The following is a 25397-nucleotide window of genomic DNA, read 5'->3' on the forward strand; positions in this document are numbered from 1 at the left end:
ATCTTGGTACCACCACCTTTGTCTATTCTTGTTAGCAACCTGAACAAATAGTTCGTCTAGTCTTCGTCTTTAGTGGACCATTGGCTCTATTGAAGGAAGAAAAGGACAAACCAGCTCTAGGTATTTTCATTTTCTTCGGGTCTCATCTACAGACTTGCCATTGAGGAGAGTTATTGACGCCACGTTTTGTTAAACTCTTATTCTTATTCTGAGATGAAATTCTAAAATGAATAAAAATTGGTTAGAATGAGAAAATACTGTTATAAAACAAAATGTATTGGCCATAAATCACTGGCCTAGGTCTCCAAAATATGTTTACTGGTGGTGAATGTTTATGACCGCCCGCATAAAAGTTGTTTAAAGAACGAAAGCAAACAAGACAACTGATTTTTCATTTAAAAATGAATGAAGCCCATGAGAAGAATTTTGTAACCTAATACTAAAAATGAGGCGGATTTCCCCATCTCTTGCTGTAAAACCACTAAGAATTACCAACGATAACCACATTTCTCATACTCTTCTACACAGATCAACGGAACGAGAATGAATTGAGTTCTCAAGTTGTTCTCTGGCATGTCTTAGAGCAGCAAGCACATCGCGGACATTATGGTCGTTAATGATCTTCGGTTCAGAGGTTTGTGAGGCTGGCCATGAACTAACTGGGACTAATGCAAGCGTGTTATCCACGTCCTCCAGTACTGGATTGTTTTCTCCATTCGATTCCCTTTCACCTGGTGTTGGAGCTTCTCTGCTTGAAAGATGTCACACACAGTCATCAGTAAATTTCAGTCCTAATTTGTCTGTCCGATTCCTAGAACAGAGTAATGGGTTTGAATACTTTGCATTCAGATACCTGAGACCATCTGTCACTGGCTCGTCAGAACTTCTGTCTTCGATTTGGCTCGGTTGTTCTGAGGAAGGACCTTCATCAACGCTGCTGCTGCTCGGTTGTTCTGAGGGATGAGCACTACCCACTGAATTAGAACTTCCACCATGACACGGTTTTGTCACATTGGATTCTGGGTCGCCATTTCTGGGATTTCCTGAAGTTGTTGATCTCTCTTCTTCTATGCCACATTTCACCGACTCTGGCTCCTTGAGTCCCGAGGAGTTCTTGGATGAACCGCCCGAATCTTCACCAGTTTCTGATGAACTGCACTGGTCTAGAAAAACATGCGAAAGTTTCAGGGATTCCACCTTCTTCACGAGGAATTTCAGCTTCTTTTCGGCTCTATTCCTGGATTTGATCTCTATCCGTATTTTTCTTTCCATCTCTATCACCTGTTGCAGCAGAAAAAGAAAATTTTAAAATGAAAAAGAGAATATAGAGATAAATAAAAAGAAACCAAAATCGATCAAAATTTCGACGTATTGAACATCTATTAAAGGCAAACAGATACCCCATTTTGTCCTTTAATGCAACAAAGCGAGCAGTTAAAAAAAAACCCAAGAATTGCAGAAATAATATAAGGAGGAAAAAAAGAAATTTAAAAAGAAAACAAAGAAAGAAGAACAGACCTTGTTCCCCATGAGCTCTGCATCTTCCTTTGCTACTCTTGAAGCTACTCTCTCGGCAAGTAATCTTCCCCTTAAACACTCTACAGTTTTCAAACCATCTTCTCCTTCCATCATCTTTTCTCTGAGACAGAAAGAACCCGTGAAACAGATGTGAAAATTAAGGCGACAGAGCTTTAAAAGAACGGGAAAGGGAATCGATCATTAGGAACCCCACCTCCATTTATCATCTGCGTTGCCAAAACCCAGCGTTTTCTTACGTTGTGCTTCCTCGTTTCTCCTCGGAACCTAGTCAAAGTCCCACTGCAACCTGAACCTGATCCACAACCAACAATCAGGTTACCATAGTTGACCCAAAAAACTTGTTTAGTAAGTGAAAAAATTCCCTTCTCAACTAACATTTTTCCAATTTCCTCCAGATCAGAGTTTCCTCATCAATGTGAGTGAGAAAGAACTGAAAAAGTTAATAATAAGAGAAACACTTGTCTGCGCCTGCAAACAGAGATTCTGCAGCATCTGCTAGAAGACCAATGCCCGGATTTCGCTTCTCTGCCCCTTATAACGTGGCCAAATCATTTCATCCATAAACTATACAGACGGGTAGAAACTTCACCTTATTTATTTTTGACAGTTGACACAATTCACACAACCAAAAAAAAAAAAAACAGAAAATCCAATTGCAGAGACATACAAATCGCCAGATGGGGATGATCACAACCCTTGGATCATTATAATAGCTGGCTGTGCATCATTTCACCACCCATCTTGATCAGTTCAAATTTATATGGGTTACAGCCTACAGAATAGCTGATGGCCACTTCACCTATTCCTAAATTCCTATCGTTAAAATTTTCAAGTATTGAGCTGGGATCAACTATTCTGATTATTTTCCTTCCTTGGTCATCTTGAATTCTTGATGAATCAACTTTTCTTTATTCAATTTTGGGTTTTGGTGAGTCGAACTCATTGTAAGCAGATACTCCATTAACAACCCAGCGACCATTACATTACAGACTACAGACTTACGGTTGGAAAAGGGTTATCTAATTTGGGGACTAGTTTGTTTTATCTTTTATTAGCTACTGTGACACCAGTAATTGCTGTTTTACCAATTACCAGCGCTGCATTAAATTTAACAAGTAAGAAAGCAAGCTCGGGTTTTTAAAAATTTCAGGACGAATGCGTGGTGTATGATTGAGTCACGAGATTTCCTTGTTTTGTGCTACCGCTAGCACGTGTCTCTCTGAAGTCTGATCAATTATTTCATGGACATTGTCGAAATTGCCCCTACTTTAAAGGGAAGCACGGGATATTCTGGTCATGGTCTTCGAATCGCCGTTGATTCGAACAGTCGGAACGTTCGATTTGGAAACCGTCCAAACAATCCATTTTGTTTTACCTCAAACCTAGTTTCTGACTAAAAACCATTGAATTCGTTAATGATTCATTGACTTGGATGGTCGAATCATCAACCTGTTTAACGGTTTTGGTCATTTTTATTTTAATTATTTTTTTTATTTTTTATTAGAACAGGTTTGTTCAGACCAGATGGTTGAACTATTAACCCAGAAACTGGTAGCCAGAACAATTTCGGTTCCAGGTCATTTATTAAAACATTGATTCTGATTGTTGGACCTTGAATCAGGAATTGGAACCAGTTCGTATTTAAGTTTCGGTATTTTTTTTGTCAGCCAAAGTTTCGGTATTTGGGTAATGCACTTATTCAGACAAACTGATTCTAAGGTAAGAGTTATTCATGGTTTTTAAAATTGGACCGGAAAAACCAGGAACCGGTCAAGTGACCGTTCCATTTTACCCCAAAATCATTAATTTGGTCAGCAAACTAATGACTTTGACATCAAACCATTTGAATCATCCAACAGTTTTGACTGTTTATTTTTTATTTTTTGTCAAAATGAGCTATTCGTTCAGTTTGAATGATCAGATCTGAAAACTGGACTCCGATTTGATTTTAAAAACCTTAGAGTTATCTCGATTACGTAGAAAATAACTTTTTTCATGAGACATTGAGACCCAGACAATTGGACCGAATACTGGCAATTGGACCGTTTGGCCTGAGAATCGTCTATGCAATCATTCCAATAGTTAGAATGGACCATCAATTTGATTTAAACGATCAAACTGTTGACCCAAAAACCGGTGATTAAAGCGATTGCAGTTTCGGTCGGATCGATTTTTAAAACCTTAAATTTAATACAGGAAAATTAGTCAATTATCCGATTGATCCATTCATCTCTTGAGAGACAAATGAGGCGTTTAGGGTAACATTTTCCTTTCTTTAGTGTCTGCTTTTTTCCGTATGGGTAGTGGATGAGAGTTTTTGATGTTGGCGTGACTTGCAATGCAAGTGTTTAGTGTGAGGAGTGAGTCACCTCCAACTCCGAGCGCATCTTTATTTACCCATATGCCTTATTTGAGTGAAGACTGAGGATGGAATGGACCCATGTATGTAAAAAAGGCTCAGCGATTAAAGAAAAAGGTTCCATCATGAAGATTTAAACGGACCAACCTATCTAATAAATGCTCTTTCAGGTGGGGCTACATTTAGGTTATGTTTGGTTTGAAAGAAAAGGTAAAAAAAAAGTTAGAGAAATCTATATAAATCTATTGCATTAATTAAATTTGTCCAACATCCCGAACAACGATTAATTAAGGAGACACATTTGCTTTCGATTATGGTTGGTTTAGTTTTTAAAAGTTATATTGTTTTTGCTTATGTGGTAGTTATTTGCATGGTTTTTAAAACTGATCCGGTGACCGAATCGATTAGGGGTTTGGTTATCGGTTCGACTCGAACAGTTGATCTGTTCTGACAAAAAAAAAATTTAAAAAATTAAAAACGGTTAAAATCGTTCGAACGGTTGATTAGCCGGTTCAGTGGTTTACTAACCAAAATCAATGGTTTTGGGGGAAAAATGTGATTTTGGAGAAACGGAACAATCAAGTAACCAATTCCCGGTTTTTTTGGTTCGACTGTCCGGTGCGGTCCGGTTTTGAAAACTATGATTATTTGTTCAGGCCAATCATGTTGCCAAACACTCCCTAACAATACAAGATTTTTCAAGACAAATCCTACAATAAAAGTTTGAGTTCCAAATTTTATTGTGTAAAGCCAGCCACTTTGAACCACACATTTAGAGGTAATGTATGTAATTTATACATTAATAATGTATAAATATAATGCATATATGTTATTTTATGTTATATTGTATATTTTATATAAATATTATGATAAGATAGTTATAATTCATATATTATATTATATACAAAATAAATTTAATATACATTTTATATGACATAAATATATAAAATATATGTAATGTTTAATTGTTTTGTACATAAAATACATAGGCCCATAATCAAGTTTCATCTTGATCCTTAGTTAGCCTTTTATTTTCTGTAGCTTTGATTTTATGGTCAATTTAAAATTTTTTTTGCCCCCATAGAGGCAGTATTTCTTTTCTACTTAGTATAATATCACATTTTTGGCAACAATTACAATTCTTCTCAAAGGTATGGTGGTGGGAGGATATGGTAGGACTCCAAACCGCATCGCTTATGGGACTATCTAGTCCATACACCAACCGAGCCACCACTCAGTTGGTTTAATGATTCTAACCCTATCTTGAGTTTTATTTTCTCTTCAATTTATATATGTGTCTTTGGGATTGGATTGAATGATGATTTTAGAGCAAAACCCAAGCATATTATGGCCGGAGACTTTAGGGTGTCTAAAGTTAAACCATCCCACAATGAATTGAATGATTATCAGAAACATTAGAACCTCTCCCCATTGATGGAGTCACCGAAAAGAAAATGATTCCTCTTTTGGTGTAGTTATTGGATATTCAGATGGCAAATATGTAAGCATTTAAATGTAGCAGTATGTCAGCCTTTCAGGTAGAAGCTTATATGGATTTAGAAATTGGAAGGGATCTATTTTGTGAAATCTTTTGATTTTAAATATACTCTGTTGGAGTCGGATTGTCTTCACTTCGTGATTCATGTTAACTGGGAGTTGTATTTTGTTTTTTGTTTTTCGTTCCGAAGACAATGCTGTTTATGGTTTCTCCTTTTAGTGAAGATTGTTGTTTGTTTGTCTGGTCAATTCCATGAGCTCTCTGCTTCCTGGTTGCCAGTTGCAGACTTGCAGCCCCAACCAAACACCTTTGTGATGTACCGTCGGCTGCCTCGTGGACGAAACCACCCTCCAGTTTTATCAAAGTTAATGTGGACCATGATTTTCAAAACCGGACCGGACGGGATGGTCGGATTGGAAAAACTGGGAATCAATCACCTGACCGGTTCTGTTTTCCCTTAAAACCGTTTTTTCCTCCAAAATCGTTGATTTTGGTCAGTAAACCACCGAACCGGCCGGTTAATTGTTCGAACGGTTTTGACCGTTTTCCATTTTTTTTATTTTTTTATTTTTTGTTAGAACGGGCCGGCCGTTCGGGTCGAATGGTCAGACTGCTCGAACCGGTAACCGGACCCCTGACCGGTTCGATCATCGGTTTGTTTTTAAAAACCATGATGTGGACGGTTCTATCTCCTCTAGCCGGGCCCCTGCTACTGTCATGCTTAGAAGAGACCAATCTAGGCTATGTTTGGTTGTGTGGGCCTTTATTGAAAAAACCATTGCTTGGTTTCACATTTATCAAATAAACACTTAAGGCTCCGTTTGGTTTGTAGGATGGGGATGACAGCACCAATTCCAAACAAAACCATTGTTATTTTCTGAAAAAACAACATAAATGACAGCACCAATTCCAAACAAAAAATAAGCACAATTTTCTCATGCCCAACACCATTCTTATAAGAAAATATTGATACAGTATTCCTAGCACCGATGCCAAACACCTAATAAATAATGTTTTCAATTAAACATTTATCCAAAAAATACCCATCTATAAACGCCCGCATAACCAAACACTTACCGAAATGTTAGCTCTTCAAGGAGAGCTTATCCTTTGCTTTAGACGTTGGAGGTTTTCTCTTCGGTTACTCGTGTCAAACGAGAAGAGAACAAAGTTGCCCAAGTAGGGTTGTTCATAAGAAGGCCCAACCCGATCGAACCGACCAACCCGAACCGACCCAACCCGAGTTGGCCGGGTTTTCATAAGTACCAGCCGGTTTCGGGTTGTACAAATTCATAAACTGATGGTTCGGGTCAGTTTCGGTTTTCTTGTGTGAAAACCGAAACTGACCCAAACCGAACCAACTTAGTTCCTACTTAACTAAGTTGCCTTTATCCTAATTCCTAATTACAACCTAACCTAGTCTTCTAGTTCCTATTTAAATAAGTTGTCTCTATCCTAGTTTCTATAGTCTTTTACACCAAATAGACAACCAATTAGGCAATTACAATTAGAATTAGGTGTCATTTTTTACTTAGATTAGAACTTAGAAAGTTTCTTGAAATATACAAATTCCAGCCTTCTTTCTATAAAACAGTTTGACTTTCTATTTTCTTGATAACTTTTGTCTTCTATTCTAATTCTAACTTTTTAAATATATTTCCATAAAATATCTTAAAAACTTCAGTTTTCAGAATAGATATTTCCTTCTAGGCTTCTATGTCCTTTTTGTACAGGAGCAAAACCGAAACTGATCCAAACTGACCCAACCCGACTCAAACCGACCAGGTCGGTTTTGCTTAACACTGGGTCGATTTCGATTTCCATCTCAGGTAACTTGACCAGGTCGGGTCGGTTGGGAAAACCCCAATAAACCGACCCAACCTGACCCGTAAACAGCCCTATCTCTATGTTACTAAGGCTTATTACTTCCTTCCAAAAAATAAAAAAGAAACATACTACACAAATATCTACACTTATATACACCTTTAAGAATATATGTTTAGTTATTTACAATATATAGATGGTTAATCTAAACTTAAACACATATATATTGTGCATTTTATTTATATAAAACATCCTTTTTAATTATTTATCCATGTATAAATGTATAAAGTGGAGATCAAATTCCCTAACACTTGAATAATTCAATATACTTTTAAAAAAATCCAATATAAAATATAATATTTCGTGTTAGAAAAAGAAAAAAAAATAACATAGGGCACTAATTCACTAATCCCATGAGGAAAATGAATTAAGGCAAAATAAAAAAATAGGCAATTGGATGTCTACGTATTGGGATCTATTAACAATAAAATACTTTTTCAACACGTTCCAACTAAGATGTGAATACATGGATCATGTTGGAAAAGTATTTTGTTGTGAACAGATCTGCCCCCATATGTACAACATAAATACATATAAAATAATATAAAATACAAGGTTTGTAGTCTTTTCAAACTGAATATTAGCAAAAATCTTTGGCTGTTGAATAAGGTTCAAAATATCGATATGCCGGCATGGGCATATCGGGCGAATCGATACAGCTTTTGGCACTTTTTTTTTTTTCGCAACTGGTTTAGGGGAGCCGGTTTAGGCCTCTTTCACACCCTGAACTGGTCAAAACCCCAATACACCCACTGTAGGGGCATATCGGAGGGGTCCCGGAATGATATGTATCGGCTGATACGTGTCGATACTTTGAACCTTGCTGTTGAAAATGTTTTTGGGCATGACATATTGAGATGATGTGTGGATCGGGTAAAATTGCAAGAGTACTTGTCCTCCATTTTCTTTTTTGACCCAAACTGAAGTTGAGATTTGATCCTCCCAAAAAAACTATCCCAACACTCTTTAACATGATTTTGTGAATTTGCATCCACAAATCTCACCATAAGATTGAGACCCACCATGTATGAGATGTGATGAGATGTGCAAACACAAATTATGTTGAAACAAATTGAAACACAATTTTTTGAGATCTGAGACACAAACTTGGTGTAACATGATTTATGCCCACACATCTCATGCATGATGGCTCTTAGTCTTATGAAATAAGCTAACATCCATAGGGGTTTCAATGGACCGGTTTTGGGTTGGACTCCGTCTAAATCAAAATCCATTTGAACAGATTGGATGGACCAGGCGGACCAATATGGTATATTGCATTGGACCTTGTCCATCCATAATGAATTTATATTGGGTTGAGCTAATATCTGGTCCATTGATAGAAGATAAGAACATAGGTGTCAATGGACCAGGTTTGAGTTGAAACCAATCTAAATTAACAGGTATTTGAACAAATTGGACAGTCTCTAGACTGGTCCAAAATATTCATTAGAGTGGATTGGACGAAGTCCATTTGTAATGGACTCACATTGGAATAAACCAGATCGGACCAAACCCAATCCAATTGACGCCCCTAGACATCCAGATGCAGATCATGTTGAAAGAGTGTGGGAGGAAATCCCAACTCTGAACAGCCAAAGATGTTCTCGGTGCAAGGTTGGGATGTGTGGGGTGCACTCTATGGGGAGTCAATCTAAACTTGTAAACCATCTTTCTATATTGTAAAGTTTGGTGATACTTTATCTGTCACATTCGTGAGGTGTGAGCTAGGGGTGCAAATTGGGTGAATTGGGCCACTTTTTAACTCAACCCAAGCCTAATTCTAAGAATTGGGCCTAAAACCGAAACTCATCCCAAGTTTGAGGGCAAGCCCAAACTATCCAACCTAACTCAACCCTTACTGAAATTTAAATTTAATGCACCTAGGTTGGATTTGGTAGGGGCGGAGCCAGGGGTGGCCGAGGGGAGCCTTGCCCCCCCCCCCCCACCCACCACCACAAATCCAATTCAAAAAAAAATAAAAAAACCAGACTTTTGAAGTTAGAAGCCCAATTCGTGTAATCCAACCCGCACAGGTACCAACCGTAGGATCGACAGTGAATCAGTGATTCAGTCAATAATCATAAATAAATATTTAGCAGTGCCCATATCCGTAATTTTAATTTAAGATCGGTCAGAGTATCGGGTCTACAAAGCTAATGGTTTGGATTTACGGTCGCGTTGGGACTTTTGAGTTTTGACTCAGAAGATTTGCGTGGGACCCACCAAGAAGGCAAGAAGCAAGAAACCCTTCGCTCCCTCCCTTTTTCAATTCTTTTCAGCGGTTTTGGCCACTTCCGCAGTTCCGCTCTTTAGGACGCCTTCGCCGTGCCATGAACAGCAGTACCTCGTGGAAACCCTAAAACTTCAGCTCTTCCACCCGATCAAGGGGAAGTTAAAAAAAGGAGGGACATTGATAGAAATAGGGAGAGTTGCAGGAAACCCTACATAGCCAGAGCTCAGCGTCATCCGTTAAGAACCCTAGAAATTGGTCTGCCTTAGCAAGGTTCAAGTTGAGGATCCCCGCTGAGCTAACCGTCGTTCGCTTCATCTTGTTTTCTCCTTTAGCTTCTTAGTTCTATCTAGGTGACAACTGACAATGAAGACGGTTTCAGGGTCGTTAGTCTCTTCCAAGCCGATCTCCCTCTCAAAAGCAGCTTCAGTTTTGTCCTCTTTTGTCTCAGCCGAGACCGGAGCTTCGCAAGCTGTTTCCGCGTACCTGAGGCGTGCCTCTGATGCCTTCAACGAGCTGGTTCAGTTCCATAGAGAACTTAAAGCTGGACGATCCGAACGAAAACGCAAGAAAGAACGTCTGGAGATAGCAGATAACGGAAACCTAACTGACGCCGAAATAAATCTCAGAGAGAATGGACCTACCGTTGAGCGAGGTCGAATTCTTAATTTGGGCGAAGAGCAGAGTCACAGGTATCGCGGGAATTCTGAAGGAGGGAGTTTCGATGGTGAGGAAAGGGGAAAACGGGTAAAGAATAAGAAGATAAGTGATTCCATTGACTATTGTCCTGAAGTCGAGGATAGAGAAGGAAGAGATGATGTACAAATTGCTGAGGAAAAAAGAAAGGAGAAAAAGAAGAGGAAAAAGGCCGAGGTCGAAGATGATGGACGAGTAGATGGTTCAGAAGAGCGGCATATCAGGATAAAAAAGAAGAAGAGGAAGCACGAAACTGAGGAATAGTTGCGGATAAATGATGTTGTTGTTTCTCTGCTGTGAGTTGGGAGTTGGGATCAGGATGGAAGCTATGCTATTTGGAAACAATCTATTCTCGAAGTGTTTTGGGTACTTTTCGAGGGCTTCACCTAAAATTTTCCGATTGTAATTCTTAGCAAATTTCTTCCTTGTTTTTGGTTTAACCTGTCATTACGGGATATTTTGTCACTTAAGTTACAAATTGGAGTATGATTTTCTTTTCTCTCGGCGTTTATCATATATTTCATTACCAATTCTTTTCTTACCAAAAAAGTCCAAATTCTTTTATAATCTGACTATAATTTGTATATGTATTCAGGAATTTAGCTTAACTTTATAGATGTAATCCGGCATTCTCTAGCTGATTCAATAAATGGCAGTATCGTTTTCTCCTCCTTTACATAGATTGGATTGAATTGGCAATCAAAAAACTGGTACTGTTAGTGCTAGATGAATTTAAATTGTTGGACATCCATTTGTGAATGCTTTTCGTGCAGTACCATAAGGATGGATCTCATTGTGGAGGGCGTTATCTAAACTCCAAAATAGTTATGCTAAATCAAATATAGAATGCAAAACTGCATTTTTTTTTTTTATGTTGATATTCTTTGGTCATTTACTATTTTACTTTTTTTTTCTTTTGAAAAGCCCTTAGGCCGATTTCATCCATCATTAATCGATACAGACTTTGAGTCCAGATCCAAAGGTTAATCAATGCACTGGGAACGGCCAGCCCAAACCTGGCTTGAGGCTAAATGAACAGAAAACCTCGCCAGGCAATGACCAAAACCATTGTTTGGCCTATTGGTGTTTACAACACAGATGTTGGGATTGTTTGATTGGAAAACTTTACAGCTGTCTATTATGACAGACAACTTCCAATAAGGAGTCACCTTCCGATTTGTGAGCCATGAGACTGTTGTTGTTGAGTCACCTTCCACCACCACTTTATTTGCTCTCAAGTCTAGGCCAGTCTTAATCCCTTCCTGAAGTGCCAAGACTTCAACTTCATTAGCTGAGCAAGCTTTGACTGTTGTGGGCTTATGGCTTTGATTAGCAAGTGTTTTCCCTCTGGATCACACACCATGATTCCAATTGTGGCACCTTGCTTCCAAAGGCTCCATCCACATTTATTTAATGGAACCTAGATCAGGGTTCCACCAACCACAGTCAGAATCTCTGCTTGTCTTTGATATCTCAGCGGGACTTACATTGCTTGAGAATGAGCTTCTTACTTCTGAGATAAGGGCTTGGGTTGCTAGGAAAGTTGACTGGGGATTGATCTGGGCTTTATTAAAGATAACCCTGTTCCAGTGTTTTCAGATACACCAGGCCATAATGACACCATCTACGAACAGGGACCAGTCAATTGTTAGCCCTGGTTCTGGCTTTGCTCTCCAGTCCAACAGCCATTCCTTGCGACTCTTTTTCTCTTTCACCCTCAGGTTCAAGTAAGAGCAGTCCATGCTCTCTGTGCTATTTCACACTCAAACATCACATGATGAATAGTTTCTTCTTTCAAACAGAGCTGCCAGATCTTATCTACATGCTTGATTCTTTTAGCCATCAGACTCTGAACAAGAATGGCTTCACTTAAACTATTTTGCTATTCGGTGCTATAGTTTCCTATTGGGATACTTATGTTAAATCTGATGGTATTTGTGAGGACTTCTTATGCCTGGTTTCTTATTTATTTCAATTTTGTTGGTGGATGTCTGTGTGCATCTTATTTATCAAAAAAAAAAAAAAAAGATGTCTGTGTGCATCTCATCAACATTACTGAGAATTGATCAAAAAAATATTACTAAGAAACTCCCAAATTTGCAATTAAATGATGAACCACTCATGACTCATCTATGTGGAAAGCAAAATGGGATTTAACTTTTTTGTATGTATTTCTCATCCTCTATGGAGTAGTTAGTGATCCTTCTCTTCGTAGGAACTAAGTCAAGCTCTCAGAAAGCAGGTGCTTGTTAGGAGAGAGAGAGAAAAGAACCATTTTTCATAATACAGTAGAAACATTACTAAAATAAAATGAACATACTAGAGGTGAATGTGGTGTTGCCGTGTTGAGTTCACACCAAAAGGCAAAAATGCAAAACATATCCAATGTTTAGTCCATGCATGCTCTAGTTTTCTTACTAGGATGGTGTTTGGCAACGATGGTGTTTTTTAGAGCAATGATGCCGGCTCAGTGCCATGTAAGCATTCAACAGAAAAATGCTGAATTTATTGTTTGGTTGAACCGTTTATCAGATAAATGTTTCTCTTGATTTACATGAGAGCTGTTTATCAGAAAAACACCAAAAATGACCATTTTCATTCAGTGGTGTTTTTTTACTGTTCAGCACATGTGGTGCCTAATGGTATCTAATGGCACCTAGTGGCGCAGAGCTGTTGAAAAACATAAAGCAGATTTTATCCTGATTTTCGAGACAAAATTGTACAAAACATTTATCAAACAAATGTCATTGATACCAAACATCCCTTAGATTTATTACATGCTGAGTTTATGTTTTGCATTTGATGTCAAGTGGAACCTGTTTAATAGTTGTGTTCCTCTGCCTGGATGCTGGCATGCAATGGTATATAATGTCAGGACCATCCTTTAGATGGCAAGTTTAGGTTTCTGGACGACTTGCTAATGATAGGTAATTTGGGGTTGGAAAATTAAAAAAAGAAGATAGGTAATTTGGGGTTAACATTTTTTTCACAGTTGTCTGGTGAGAAGCTGAGTTGGAAACAACATCTTGGAATATTTCTATCATGCTTGACATTTCCGTCTTTGTAGAATGGAGTAATTTTCTTGCATTCCACTACGAGCAGTTTTGCATCCCAAATTCTAATACCAATCTGTAACTTTTTAGGACAGATGGATCAAAAGTCATTTATTTGGGGATTTTATGGGCACTATCAGTTGGGTGATTAAAATGCTGTGGTTAACTTCTCCATTCTATAGCACAATGGAAAGACAGTTCGTGTAGCTGGCCCCAAGTAGTTGTGATTAAGGCTGACTTGAGTTGACCTTTGGTTACTTATCCATTCTGACTAAGCTAAAGTAACTTAACTTTTGATTCTTAAATTCTGAATTAGTTATGCTGTCTCTTATTCTTAGAAAGGCTGAAATTTGCATAGGAGAGTTGATTTAAATTTATGCATTGAGATTGTGATCTGTTGTCCTATATTTTATGATTTTATCCATTCATTGATTGGAAATTTCCTTGTTATACTTAAAGTATAAAATTTTGTAGCATATATTTTCTTTTAGTGGTGAGACCACTGAACCCAAGCAATAACCTGCTTCTGAGAAAAAAACTTTGTTTGCTGCTTGGAAATCAATTTGGTCAATCCTCTTTACTGGCGCATTGGCATTTCCATGTAGTCACATGAGTGAAATTTGAGGAGCTCAGCTTCTTCACATAAATAACACCACAGAAAAGTAGAAAAAACAAGCTGGAAGCAGTACTGAAAGTCCCTGGGAGTAGATTACGTGGATTAAAAAAGAACTATTTTTACCACATAACAGTTAAAAAAAGGGGCAGCCCAGTGCATGAGGTTCCCACCAATGCGGGGTCTGGGAAGGGACAGATGTACACAGTCTTACCTCTGCAGTTACAGAGAGGCTGGTCACTCAAGTCACAATGGGGCAAACCAACCATTGCGCCAAGGCCCACCCTCTTTTACCACATTACAGTTAAATACTCTAAATCCATAAAGCACAACTTAATCTGTTTTTGCTCATATACAAGGAGAGTGCAATTCAACCCTAGCTTACTAGATTGTCTGTTAATTAATTTATTTATTTTGCATTTCTCTACATTCCTGAATTGATTGACTCCCATATCACTTGCTGATATTATCATGTGTTCCAGAATTAATTTGCTCCATAACACTCTAAATCTTTAAACTAGAATTTGTTTGCTGCCTTCCTCGTGCCCTCCCTCCTGTATTAACAACTGGTGATTCCTCTGGATTCAGCCATCAGGTAGTCAGCCTCCTCAAATTTCAAGTTGATCTTCTGAAGTCTTATTTCCAGGAGATAGTTTTCTTGTTGGTATTTCAAACGTAAAGCCTTTTGGGTTTTCACTTTTCACTATGTTTCCTCCGCCTTCCTTTATCATAGGACATGGTCTATTTAGGGTGAAGACATATCCCATCAACACTGAAGTGATTTCTAACTTTACTAATTGATTAGTTGCAAAGGTCTGTAAAGAAATAGTTTTAAGGTTGTTAAATGCATCAGAACTTTGGAATAATGTTGATGAAGGTGATAAATTTTTTACCCCGGTATATGGGAGGCACCTTTAGATGACTGCTGATGTACTTGAGTCTTGATATTTACTAATATTGAATCTGAAACCTTTTCCATGAATTCATTCGAAGTTTTTTTTTCTTATTTTTTATTTTTTAATGGAATCTGTGTTCGAAGTTAACATTTATTTCAATTCATAAAGCCTTTTCCAAATTTTATTGGTCGAATTTGATTTAATTAAGTTGTATCCAGAGTTACCTATAGGAAAGTGTGAACTATGAGTGGTAGAATTATTACCAAAAGTCGTTACAAGAGCACCGACCATCTCTGAAGTGATGGAATCGGTTGCAATCTCTAAGAACAATTTCCCGACCATAAACTTGGGACATGAGTTTTATGGCTAAGTGGCAGTCCCTGCACACTCGGAGATTTTTAACCACTCGAATTGGTTTGTTTGTACTCAACTTGAGCAGCCCAAAAGCAATGGCTAACCTCTCACTGTGGACTAAAAGATTTTGAGCTTTCTCCTCCTCGTCCAGATCAAACAATACAACAGAAGCATCTGGCACATAACCAGCCGACTCCAGTTTCTGATAAATCTCATCTAGTTTTGCATAAATATCTTGGGTTTGTGAGTGTGTCTTGTCACCTACAATGAACTCGTGGACTGTGTTGTCAATCTCTATTGAACTGCAACCGGGAATCTTCTCAATTCCTCTGCACTTCATCCACTCTCGAACTCTGTTCACATCCTTCCATTGCCGGGCGGAGGCATAAATGTTTGATAGCAATACATAGTAGCCGGAGTTTAGAGGCTCTAATTCTACAAGTTTCTTCAATACCTTCTCTCCTAGACATAAATTATTGCAGTTTCTGCAAGCACTAAGCAACGAGCCCAGGATAACTGCATTGGGTTCAATAGACATTTGATTTATGAGATTTAGAGCTTCATCCAAGTGGCAAGCACGCCCTAGAACATCGATCATGCATCCATAGTGTTCGATTTTAGGCTCTATACCATAAATCTTTTGCATCCTCTGAAAGTAAACCCATGCTTTGTCAACGACTCCAGCATGTGCAAAAGCATTCAATAGTCCCACAAAAGTAATCTCATCAGGCATTACTCCTTCACTCTCCATCTTGGTAAACAGCTCAATGGCTTCCTCCGCCCGTCCATGAATTGCCAACCCGGAGATCATCGTGTTCCAAGACACCACATTTCGCTTCTTCATCCCCTTGAACATGGCAGTTGCTTTTTCAATGCAACCACACTTGGAGTACATGTCTATAATCGCATTGCATACCGATATATTGTTGTCGAGTCTGTTTCTTTCCACATAAAGGTGAATCCACTCACCAGATTCCAAAGCGCCCAACTGAGCACAAGCCGGAAGCACGCTAACCACCGTAACCTCATTGGGCCTTACACAAGCGAGCTGCATTTGATGGAAGATGGCCAATGCTTCAGCAGGCTTTGAAGCTCTCACACAACCTGCAATCATTGAGTTCCAAGTCGAGAGAGTCTTGACAGGTGCTGAAGCGAACAGTCTACCTACATCACCAAACTTGCTTCTCTGGAAGTATTGCTCCTCGTTATCGGGCATTTTGTCAAATAGCTCCTTGGCAGCCTCGATATCCCCCTGTCTTGCGTACCCAGCAATCATAGCATTCCATGTTGCAGTTGTCCTGTGTTTCATCCTATCAAACAAACTCCTGGCAGCTGCAATATCCCCATCTACGGTACTGGAATACATATTAACCAAGGAGGTGTAAAGATGTATATCTGAATTTGGAATTCCGAACACAATGCTCTGGGCATGGAAAGCACGGCCGATTGAGCTAAACAAACACGAGTCAGTTGTGCAAGCCTTGACGAGGAAGGTGAAGGTGTAGTTATTGGGTTCCACGCATCGGTCCCTCATCCGAATGTAGAATGATAAAGCTCGCAAGGGGTCTTCGTTTCTGGCGTGGCTCCTGATCATGGTATTCCACATGAAAATGGTTGGCTCCTGTTGGAGCTGTACAAATACAAGGGTGGCATAGTCCAAAGCACAGCCTGGAAGAGGCGGAGAAGATGAAGTGCAGAAAAGCAATAGTTTGGCGTAGAGATATTGGGGCAAATTATTCCGGAGAATGCAGGCATGGATTTGCTTTGCTTGTTTGAGAGAGCTACAACTTCGCAAGAAAGACATTATAGTCTGGGTGAAATCCCCCTGAGAAGGTGAGCTGAGCAAAGCTGCCATTGTCATGCTTTCCGGTGAAACAGGGAGTCTCCAAACATTATCCAGGGATAAAGTTGCTAAAAATAAAAAGATTTTTTAGTTTCAAGTGAGTCTGTGGGTGCGGGTCACTTTTGTGACCTGTTCATGGGCCGGGGTCGGGCTTGAATTTTGCCAAATTTTGAATGGGCCCGGCCCAAAGCCCGAGCCTGACTGTAAGTCAAGCCCAAAGCCCGGCCTGTGAACAGGTTTCGAGTCCGGATCTAGTGACCATAATACATTGCTAGCCACGCACATCTAACTGTACATCAGGAATATCGGTGATGTAAAGTACAACAATGTTCCCAATGTGCGATAGGATGCATGTGGCCAGCAATGTGTCTTGGTCAGCAGATCAGAATTCGTTACTTTATACCTTCAATTTGGTCTAAGAAACAAAACCAGGCCCGGACCATATACATGTCAAAGTAATTGACTAATTGTCCTGAGGCCTTGGTGCACCCTGGGCTATTCTAAGCCTCAACCCAAGCCCAACCAGGCTGCGAAGCCTCAAAGCCTAAGCCCAAGAGGTGTAAAATCTCAGGTTTGGCGCACCCAATTTGGTGGAGAGGGAGGGACCGGAGGTGTTGAAGAGAGTTTGGGAGAAGCAGATGGGGGAGCACGTTATACATAAACGCACATCAATAAACCCATTTCTGCTGGTAAAGTAATTTAAAAGACACATGACCAACACTAAGGGTGTCAATGGACCGGTTTTGAATTGGACCCCGTCCGGTCCAAAATCAATTTAGACGGATTGGACGGACCAACATGACACATTAGATTGCACCAATCCAGTCTAAAATATTTATTAGATTGGATTGGACCTGGTCTGTACGTAACGAATTTATATTGGATTGGGTTGGATTAAGCCAATATCTGGTCCATTGATATAAGATAAGAATATGTGTCAATGGACCAGATTTGGGTTGAAATCAAAATGAATTTGAACAGACTGGACAGTCCAGACATTAAATTGGACCGGTCCAAATTAGTTCAAAACATACATTGGATCGGATTGGACCAAATCCAGTCCAATTGACAACCCCAAAGTCCAACACGTTATGTCACGTTTAGAGCCATCAATATCAATGTGTTTGGTCGGATCTCGTTTGGGTCAGATCCTAACTTGTCATTATTTGTTCCATTTTATTTTAATATGCTTTGTTCATTAGTAGCGCTTGTGGTTTTCCTGCACAATTAGAGAACAACTTACCACATAATAAAGTGGTCCATTCTAGTAGGTCAGTGAAATATTGGAATGACATCAATTGAGGTTTTATTGAAAATGAAGTCATTCAAGGATGTAGAAACCACCATATACTCTAGAAATTGAGGTGGGAAATATTGTGTAGATGTCTAGTATTTTTCCAAGGGTACAAAGCACAAACTTGCGTAGACAAGTGGTAAGAGGAATGTATTCTGCTAGACATTAATTGCAAATTCTTCCACCTTACACTCCGCTGCCTTATAAATTTTTATGCATTTATATAGTTGAAAATAATGATAGGTGGGGGTTTGAAACAATACATTCCGAAAACCAATGAAATTTTCTGAGGGGAGCTAACCATAAATTTCCCTTATATTATGAAAACAACACCCTGATAAAAAAAGACCATTTTTAACATTACCAAAAAAAGACCGGTAATAAAATCGTGAAGAGACAACCAATCTCTTTGTACTCCATTCACAAGAATAAGAACAAAAGAGGGAAAGGAAAAAAAAGCAGAGTTCATTGTTGCAAATTCGCAATTCCTTGATTCCATTGTCTTTGAAGAATCTAATTCTCAAGTTGTTGCAGCAATTTGTGTGTAATGGCCCTACCAACTTATGTCATGCGATTCATGTAAAAGCAAAATGATTTGTACCCAAGGTCTGAGACTGAATGTCTGGAAATTTTTCATATGATTTAGGCCGTTCCCACACACGTGTGCATGTGTGTGTGTGTGTGAGAGAGAGAGAGAGAGAAGAGGAGAGAGTTCTCTCTTTAAAATCAATTGCAAGAACTTTAGAAACTGCATTTCATTTAGTATCTGTAATAAAATATCCTCCAAGTGATCATCTAAAAGCCTGTTCAATCATTTCTAGTTTACATGTTTATATTCCCATTTCCAAATACAGTTTCAATAAATGCTTCATATATAACCAAATTTGCCAGCATCAAAAGCATTTCCACACTTAAAAGTCCAGCAGCAGATACAAGGCTGCCTTCATTGAAGTTCCTAGAGACCAATCAAATCAGTTTTCAAATCGACCACCAATTAAAGAGTCATGCAAAGATAAAAAAGATATGATTGTATCTCCTACTTGACTCTATTAAGATAACTGTTCCTAAGAGTTTGAGATTGTCAGGCATCTCGCTGTCATCCCTAATCATCGCTTGCCAACAAATAAATATAAAGCAACCTTAATAAGAACTGCTTTCTCCATCCAAGAAAATTTCAAATGAAACTAATCTGAAACTTCGGGTGCCATCAGAAAGCATGTTCCCCTTCAGCTAACCATACCGAAGTCCAACTTCCATAATTTGGCTGGATTAATCAGCAAATGGGAACATTAAAAGAAATCAAACAAGGAACCTACATCCCAAATGTTTTCCATCACAAACCCCAAAGAAATTTCCCTCTTGCCACCAAAATAGAAGCCAGAGAATTATAACAAGCCAACTACTTCAGCAATATTCTCCATATTTTGCTCATGTACACAACCAATGACCAGATGGTGAGACCAGCTGAGACATAAAGCAAAACAATACCAGAGGAAACTAAAATGCCTGACCCTGATAGACTGTACAATTCACAAACAGAAAAGAGAAGAAAGATTAAAGAACTTCCAACATTATTCTGGAATAAATTTGATCTTTCCTTTTTCTAATTAGGATGTAAGAAAGAGCTATGGCTACTTGCAATAACTGAGATCACAAACCTGCTATCTCGTGTAGCCAAGAGGATAGTTAATGCAGTCATCTGTGTGGCCGTTTTCCACTTTCCCAAATTATTTACAGCAACAGCCTAATGACAATAACATTTGCCATCATAATGTAGTCAGTATACATGAAGCACTCTGATCTCTTTGAAGTTCAAAACAAGATCGGAAGCAAGTAGTGGAAAAGTATATGTGGGAAAAGGAACCTCAAGAACTCTATTATTCTGAGATGCAGCCCATTCTCTAACTGCTGACATTGTTATCTGCAGAAAAAAGGTTGTGAATCATTTAAAATATCAATAAAATAATATCCGTAGTAAAAGTATAAAAAAAATATGAAAATGTCTCACAAACACAAGAATATAACATCAATTTCTATGGATATTAGTGCTACATATGCACTATATATGTTCCCTAGGTCCAGGGTATAAAATTTCCTGATTTTAAAGAATAACCTCTACAGTTCTAACTTTGCATTTACCTTCTCTCCAGCTTAACCAAGCAAGGTTATATCATTGTCAGAGTCAGCAGCATAAGGGTAGTTTGGTCTTTTGTCATGTAATTAGAATTGAGTTGTCTATTTTGTCTTTGTTTAAGTTATGGGTCCCTACTTAATGAGGGACATAATTGTCTTTGTACTTTGCATTGTCTCTATTTTTCTTCTCTCTTCTCTTCTCCTTCTTTCTTTCTTATTTCAGACCTATAACTGAACCAGTGCTAATCGAACCATTAACAATCATCAACAAATGGCATAAACCACAAGATTTCCTCTTTAAGTTCTATATTCATGAAACAAAGATTTCTACACACTCAAAATCTAATTTAGGTGGATCACAAAAATTAGCTAGTTCATAGGCTCTTAGTCTTGCTAGGGAATGGTTTAAAGGTAAATTATATTGGGGGTCAACTCTTCTTGGAGTTTCTAATCAATTGAGAGGTTTTTCGAGTTTAGTGTCAAAATGAAATTTCTTCATTTCCTTTTGCTTTTTTTTTTCTGAAAAGCAAAGTATAATTTTGTTAATAAGAAAGAAAATAGCATGTCAAAGCACAGATCATCTACAATACATTGGTCCAAGGAAATGTGATGCTAAATGTTATCTATGTTGTCTATACAAAATGCTGAAGTCAAAAAAAAAAAAAAACAAGGGAACTTTCCTAAACCCTTTTTTTTCTGATTGTCATCCATGGGTGCCTCATGCGTAGAATATTCATAATGACTACTTCTATTAAATGTCGATTTTCAAAATTATTGTGCTTCTTCCTCCCCCCCCCCCCCCCACTCCCACATGATCTACAAAATAGCAGTGGGAAGCATTGCCAGAGGACTTTACTCTTCTTGGTCCTTTCAAAGAGCAGACAGAGTGATTCTCCAAAAGAAAATGGAGAATGAATACCATTTTCAGCACTCTAAAAATTTTAAAAAGTAAATATTTTAAAAAGTTTTCATTGCAATACCATTTTCAGCACTCTTTCATACTTTTAACAACTAGAAGAACAACATATCTAAAAGGAATTAAGAAGGGATTATAGGAAAATTTCATCTTGTAGTATGCATCACCCAAAAAAAAATCAAAACAACTTCAGTAGTTAGAGATGCATGAACATTGATTACTGCTTAGGGAATCACCTCTCTACCAATTATAACAATTGAAGGCACCGTCAATAGCCATGGCAGATCTCCAAACACAGCAACACCCAAAGGTCTGTTACACAATAAGACCAATGTCGCAGCAACCATAAGCTGCACTCAAGGAGCATAAAGCATAAGAATCAAAGAAATGTTAAAAATAGTTGATTTTTTTTTTTTGAGAAAAGATAACGTGTTGTATTACTATGAAAGAAAAGAGACCCGTGTACAACAAGGGACTGTACATTGGGAATTTATAAAATGCCAAAAGGAAGAAAAATCTTTTGTTAAAAATGGTTGAAAGAAAAATCAGCCTTCCTCTTTTTTTAACATTCAGATGCTATAGCCTCTAAGATTGATATAGCTCAAGAAAGGAGAAACTAACTGAAATTTATAGAAGAATAAGCAAACCTTATCAGCTACAGGATCCAAAAATGCACCAAATGCTGTACCCAGTCGCATCTGACACACAAAATAGCAATTTGTCCAACAGAATAGAATGTTATCAAATGGAAGACAGAATATACGTGTGTGTATGTGTAGTCCTTCATTATATGCCTTCTTAAAAGAGATCAGAAAATTGCTTACCTTTCGAGCAATGTACCCATCAAGCCAGTCTGTAATTGCTGCAACAATGAAAATACTTGTTGTAGCTGTTGTCCCCCACCAGCCATTCATGTAAAAAGCTAGCAAAAAGAGAAAAAAAAAAGTTAGCCTCATCATATTGGAACTTAACACAATTGTAAATGATAAATAGCCAACAGAAAAGACAGGTAGGAAAAAAATTGCATGAATCAACCCCTTTCTCGTCTCTCTGCATGCTTCTGATTTAGTAATGATCACAACAAGTTGAAACTAACACGTTCAGACTTCAACAGCACAAAGTAGAATAACATTCAAGGCAAAACACATAAGAGTTGATTAACTTCCAGCTCCTTTTTTCATTTTTTTTCTTTCATCAATGTGAAGAATGAAGAACTAGTCAAGAGACACAAATCAATTGGGTAATCAATTATGGATTAGGAAGAGGTTGAGCTTTCATATAGTATTATCATCAAGGCCAGTCAATAACAAATCGACAGTGATTTTCAACAAACAAATACTGTGAAGGTTAATAATCTGCTATTACATAGAGTTTACATGTAGTAATAGATTTTCAATAACGTAGCCATGTACTTTGAAATCAGTCAATTTATCAGCAAAGCCAGATAACTTCCTTTTTGGTAATTGCTGATAGAACTTAAATGTATGAAAAAAACTGTTTACTTTAATTGCGAATTCTAATATTGGGTTGGATCAAGGAGTTTGAACACAACCGCACAAGGATAGCTATAAGCTTGTTAAATAACTTCCGTAAGTTCTCTACCTCCAGATTAAGCCACAAGTACCAGGTCAAGCTTCTGGAGATTGGACTACCATGGGCTCCTGACTCAACCCCAAAATCATGATTGATTAGATTAACTATACTATTGCTCTTGTGAAAGTATTCAGAACTGGAAAGAACACACTTACCCAATATAAAAGAAGGCCATTACCTAATGTTGATCCCAGATATCTGGGGTTTTGGGAGGGGTGGACAGGATATAGACCTAACCTTTTGTACAAAATGGCTACTCTCCAGACCGAACACGCTTGTCAGCCTAAGATTTTTATCATAAGACACTTACATAATCCCATACATGATTTAGAACACAATAACAAAAGGTTAATAAAGAACACAATAACAACTGCAGCTAAATGCAATGGATATTATCATTAAATGGCCCTCCTTTTGCGGTCACCTGTATTTATGATTCAGATGTTCTTCACCTGGGTTTGGAGAAATTTGAAATGATTCCCTCTCTTAGACAACCAGAGAGGCAATTGTAATTGAATTGTAAGACCAAAGCATGCAACGAAGTTGGCAAGGTCGAACTTTTTTACTGGCACCATGTTGAGATAAAAAACAAACAAATCCATTTTTCAATGCCAGTGGTGAAACGATTTCCTTATTAGCATTCGATCGTTATGAATCCCACAATTAACCCCCCCCCCTAGCCAAATTGAAAAACACGAAGCTATTACCTCAATGTAAAAATACAAAACCTATTCCCGATCCCTAGATTTCAAAACAACTCTTGGAAAAGAAAACCAGAAACCAAACCCCATCCCAGTTTTTGAGATCTAAATAACAGATGAATATGAAAATTCATTGGAAAACATTGGCAATGTCAAGCACGGAATAAAACTAATAACGAAACAGATCTTAAAACAATAAATAAAAAAAAAAAATCCATACTGCAAATTAGAAGTGGCACCGCTACAACGCGACCCAGCGTCAGGATCGTAGGCAAGGTAAGCCATCTCGAAGGCTGCAATTGTTGTGGTTGATGAATGTGGTGGAGGGGCTGGTTCTGCGACAAGGGTGGCGACCGGTCCATATCATCCCGGTCCACCTTATTCTGAGAGCACATGCCGGTGGCCACAGGACGACGTACTTTGGATTCAAAAGAAGCAGAAAAGAAGAAGGCTTTTTGACCGCGAGACCCCAATTTTCTAAACAAGCCTCTCCGAGGCGCAGCCCCGAATTGTGCGCACGATATCAACCTCCACCCAACCGATATTCGCTCTCCGTTGTTACCAGGTAGATTCACCGAAGTCATCGTTCTAGCGGCCATCGTTTCGACAGCGACAGGGGCAGCTGCAGCCCTCCAAGTCGATCCATAACTCGTCTCCCGCACCCATCTATCGACCATGTAAGCCCTATTGCCTGAAATAGAAGGCACCATTGCCACTTTTACTCCCGCCATGGGGGTAACAAAAGGGAGGAAAAACAATACTTACCGGTGCTCAGCTCAGCGATTTTAGGGAATCGAATCCCGTAAACTACGCCATTAGGGAATAGAAGACGTTGCAGAAATGGAGGACGTAGATTTTTTCTCTGTAGAGCATAGAATCGTGATACTGGAAGAGGGTTGATGGTGACGTGACGTCTGTCCTCCGCAAGTTAAAGCCGTTGGGATTGGATTGATTGACAGTTACGGTTTCTGCTCTGAATGGAATTGCATATTCCCGCCAATTCGTTAGGAGGACGCTATCAGAACCCTGCATCATCGCAACCAACACCCCGATTCCTAGGAATGACTAGGATCAGCCTTACGCTCTACTGTGCGTCTCGCGTGAATGCTGACATTGCTGGTTTTTAGAGATCATATTTGCGCCCCACAGCACATTCTAACCGTGTATTGAAAACATCTTCGCATGACAACTATGGGAGATGTTCCTGATGCACGCCAGGATGTGCATGTGAGGCGTTGAGTTGGGCGCAAATGTGAATTCGGTAAGTTATTCGCTAACGGATCAAACTCCAGTCGAATTGGAAATGTCAATGTCTTGGATTTGGACCAACTCGACTCGAGACAAATTAAAAATTTAAAACTATACGCTTTTCTGCTTATAACTCTCTTAACAAAACTCGTACATGACATGAGACCAAGGACCCTACTAGTATATTACAATGTTTTAAAAATCGATTCGGGCCACTGCTTTTGGGTCAACGATTCAATCTTTCGATTTGAATGGACGATCCATTTTAAAATAAAAATAAAAAAATAATTAAAATAAAACAGTTAAAAATCATTTTTTGAGTCAAATGAGTTGAGGGTTCAGTCGTTCGGATTAATGGGTTGTTGATTAAATCAAGTTTTTTTACCATAAAATGGATTAATGAGTGAAATGGAACCAATTATCTGAACAGTTTTTAGGCCGAACAGTCTGATTATCTGAGCAAACGGCGGTTCCAAAACACTGTATATACTAATACTATACATTATATAGTTTTAGACCTGACTTTTTCCTTCCAATTTAATGG

General features: G+C 38.5%; 2 protein-coding genes and 1 pseudogene across 3 annotated transcripts; all 3 read right to left on the minus strand.

Annotated features, from left to right (window-relative positions):
• Positions 1 to 273: 273 nt before the first annotated feature.
• LOC104599326 (uncharacterized) lies at positions 274 to 2540 on the minus strand. Of its 2 annotated transcripts, none has more exons than XM_010261821.3 (5): positions 1915 to 2540; positions 1733 to 1831; positions 1519 to 1639; positions 854 to 1281; positions 274 to 751 (listed from the first exon to the last, which is right to left on the minus strand). In XM_010261821.3, exons 3-5 carry the CDS (start codon positions 1630 to 1632, stop codon positions 511 to 513), a joined length of 783 nt encoding a protein of 260 aa, XP_010260123.1. In that variant the 5' UTR covers positions 1633 to 1639; positions 1733 to 1831; positions 1915 to 2540; the 3' UTR covers positions 274 to 510. The 2 variants fall into 2 exon arrangements, with proteins under 2 accessions (XP_010260123.1, XP_010260124.1); XM_010261822.3 differs by having other exon boundaries at positions 274 to 748; positions 1915 to 2538.
• Positions 2541 to 15030: 12490 nt separating this feature from the next.
• LOC104599328 (pentatricopeptide repeat-containing protein At3g62890 pseudogene) lies at positions 15031 to 16980 on the minus strand (annotated as a pseudogene).
• Positions 16981 to 19002: 2022 nt separating this feature from the next.
• LOC104599329 (CDP-diacylglycerol--glycerol-3-phosphate 3-phosphatidyltransferase 2-like) lies at positions 19003 to 24364 on the minus strand. Its single transcript, XM_019198060.2, has 7 exons — positions 23826 to 24364; positions 22136 to 22233; positions 21959 to 22009; positions 21548 to 21661; positions 20127 to 20183; positions 19921 to 20006; positions 19003 to 19782 (listed from the first exon to the last, which is right to left on the minus strand). The coding sequence occupies exons 1-7, from the start codon at positions 24334 to 24336 to the stop codon at positions 19662 to 19664; spliced, it is 1038 nt and encodes a 345-aa protein (XP_019053605.1). The 5' UTR covers positions 24337 to 24364; the 3' UTR covers positions 19003 to 19661.
• Positions 24365 to 25397: the final 1033 nt, after the last annotated feature.

The sequence above is a fragment of the Nelumbo nucifera genome, chromosome 2 (genome assembly GCF_055504915.1).
Source record: "Nelumbo nucifera cultivar China Antique chromosome 2, China Antique-T2T, whole genome shotgun sequence".
In the NCBI taxonomy this organism is placed as follows: Eukaryota; Viridiplantae; Streptophyta; class Magnoliopsida; order Proteales; family Nelumbonaceae; genus Nelumbo; species Nelumbo nucifera.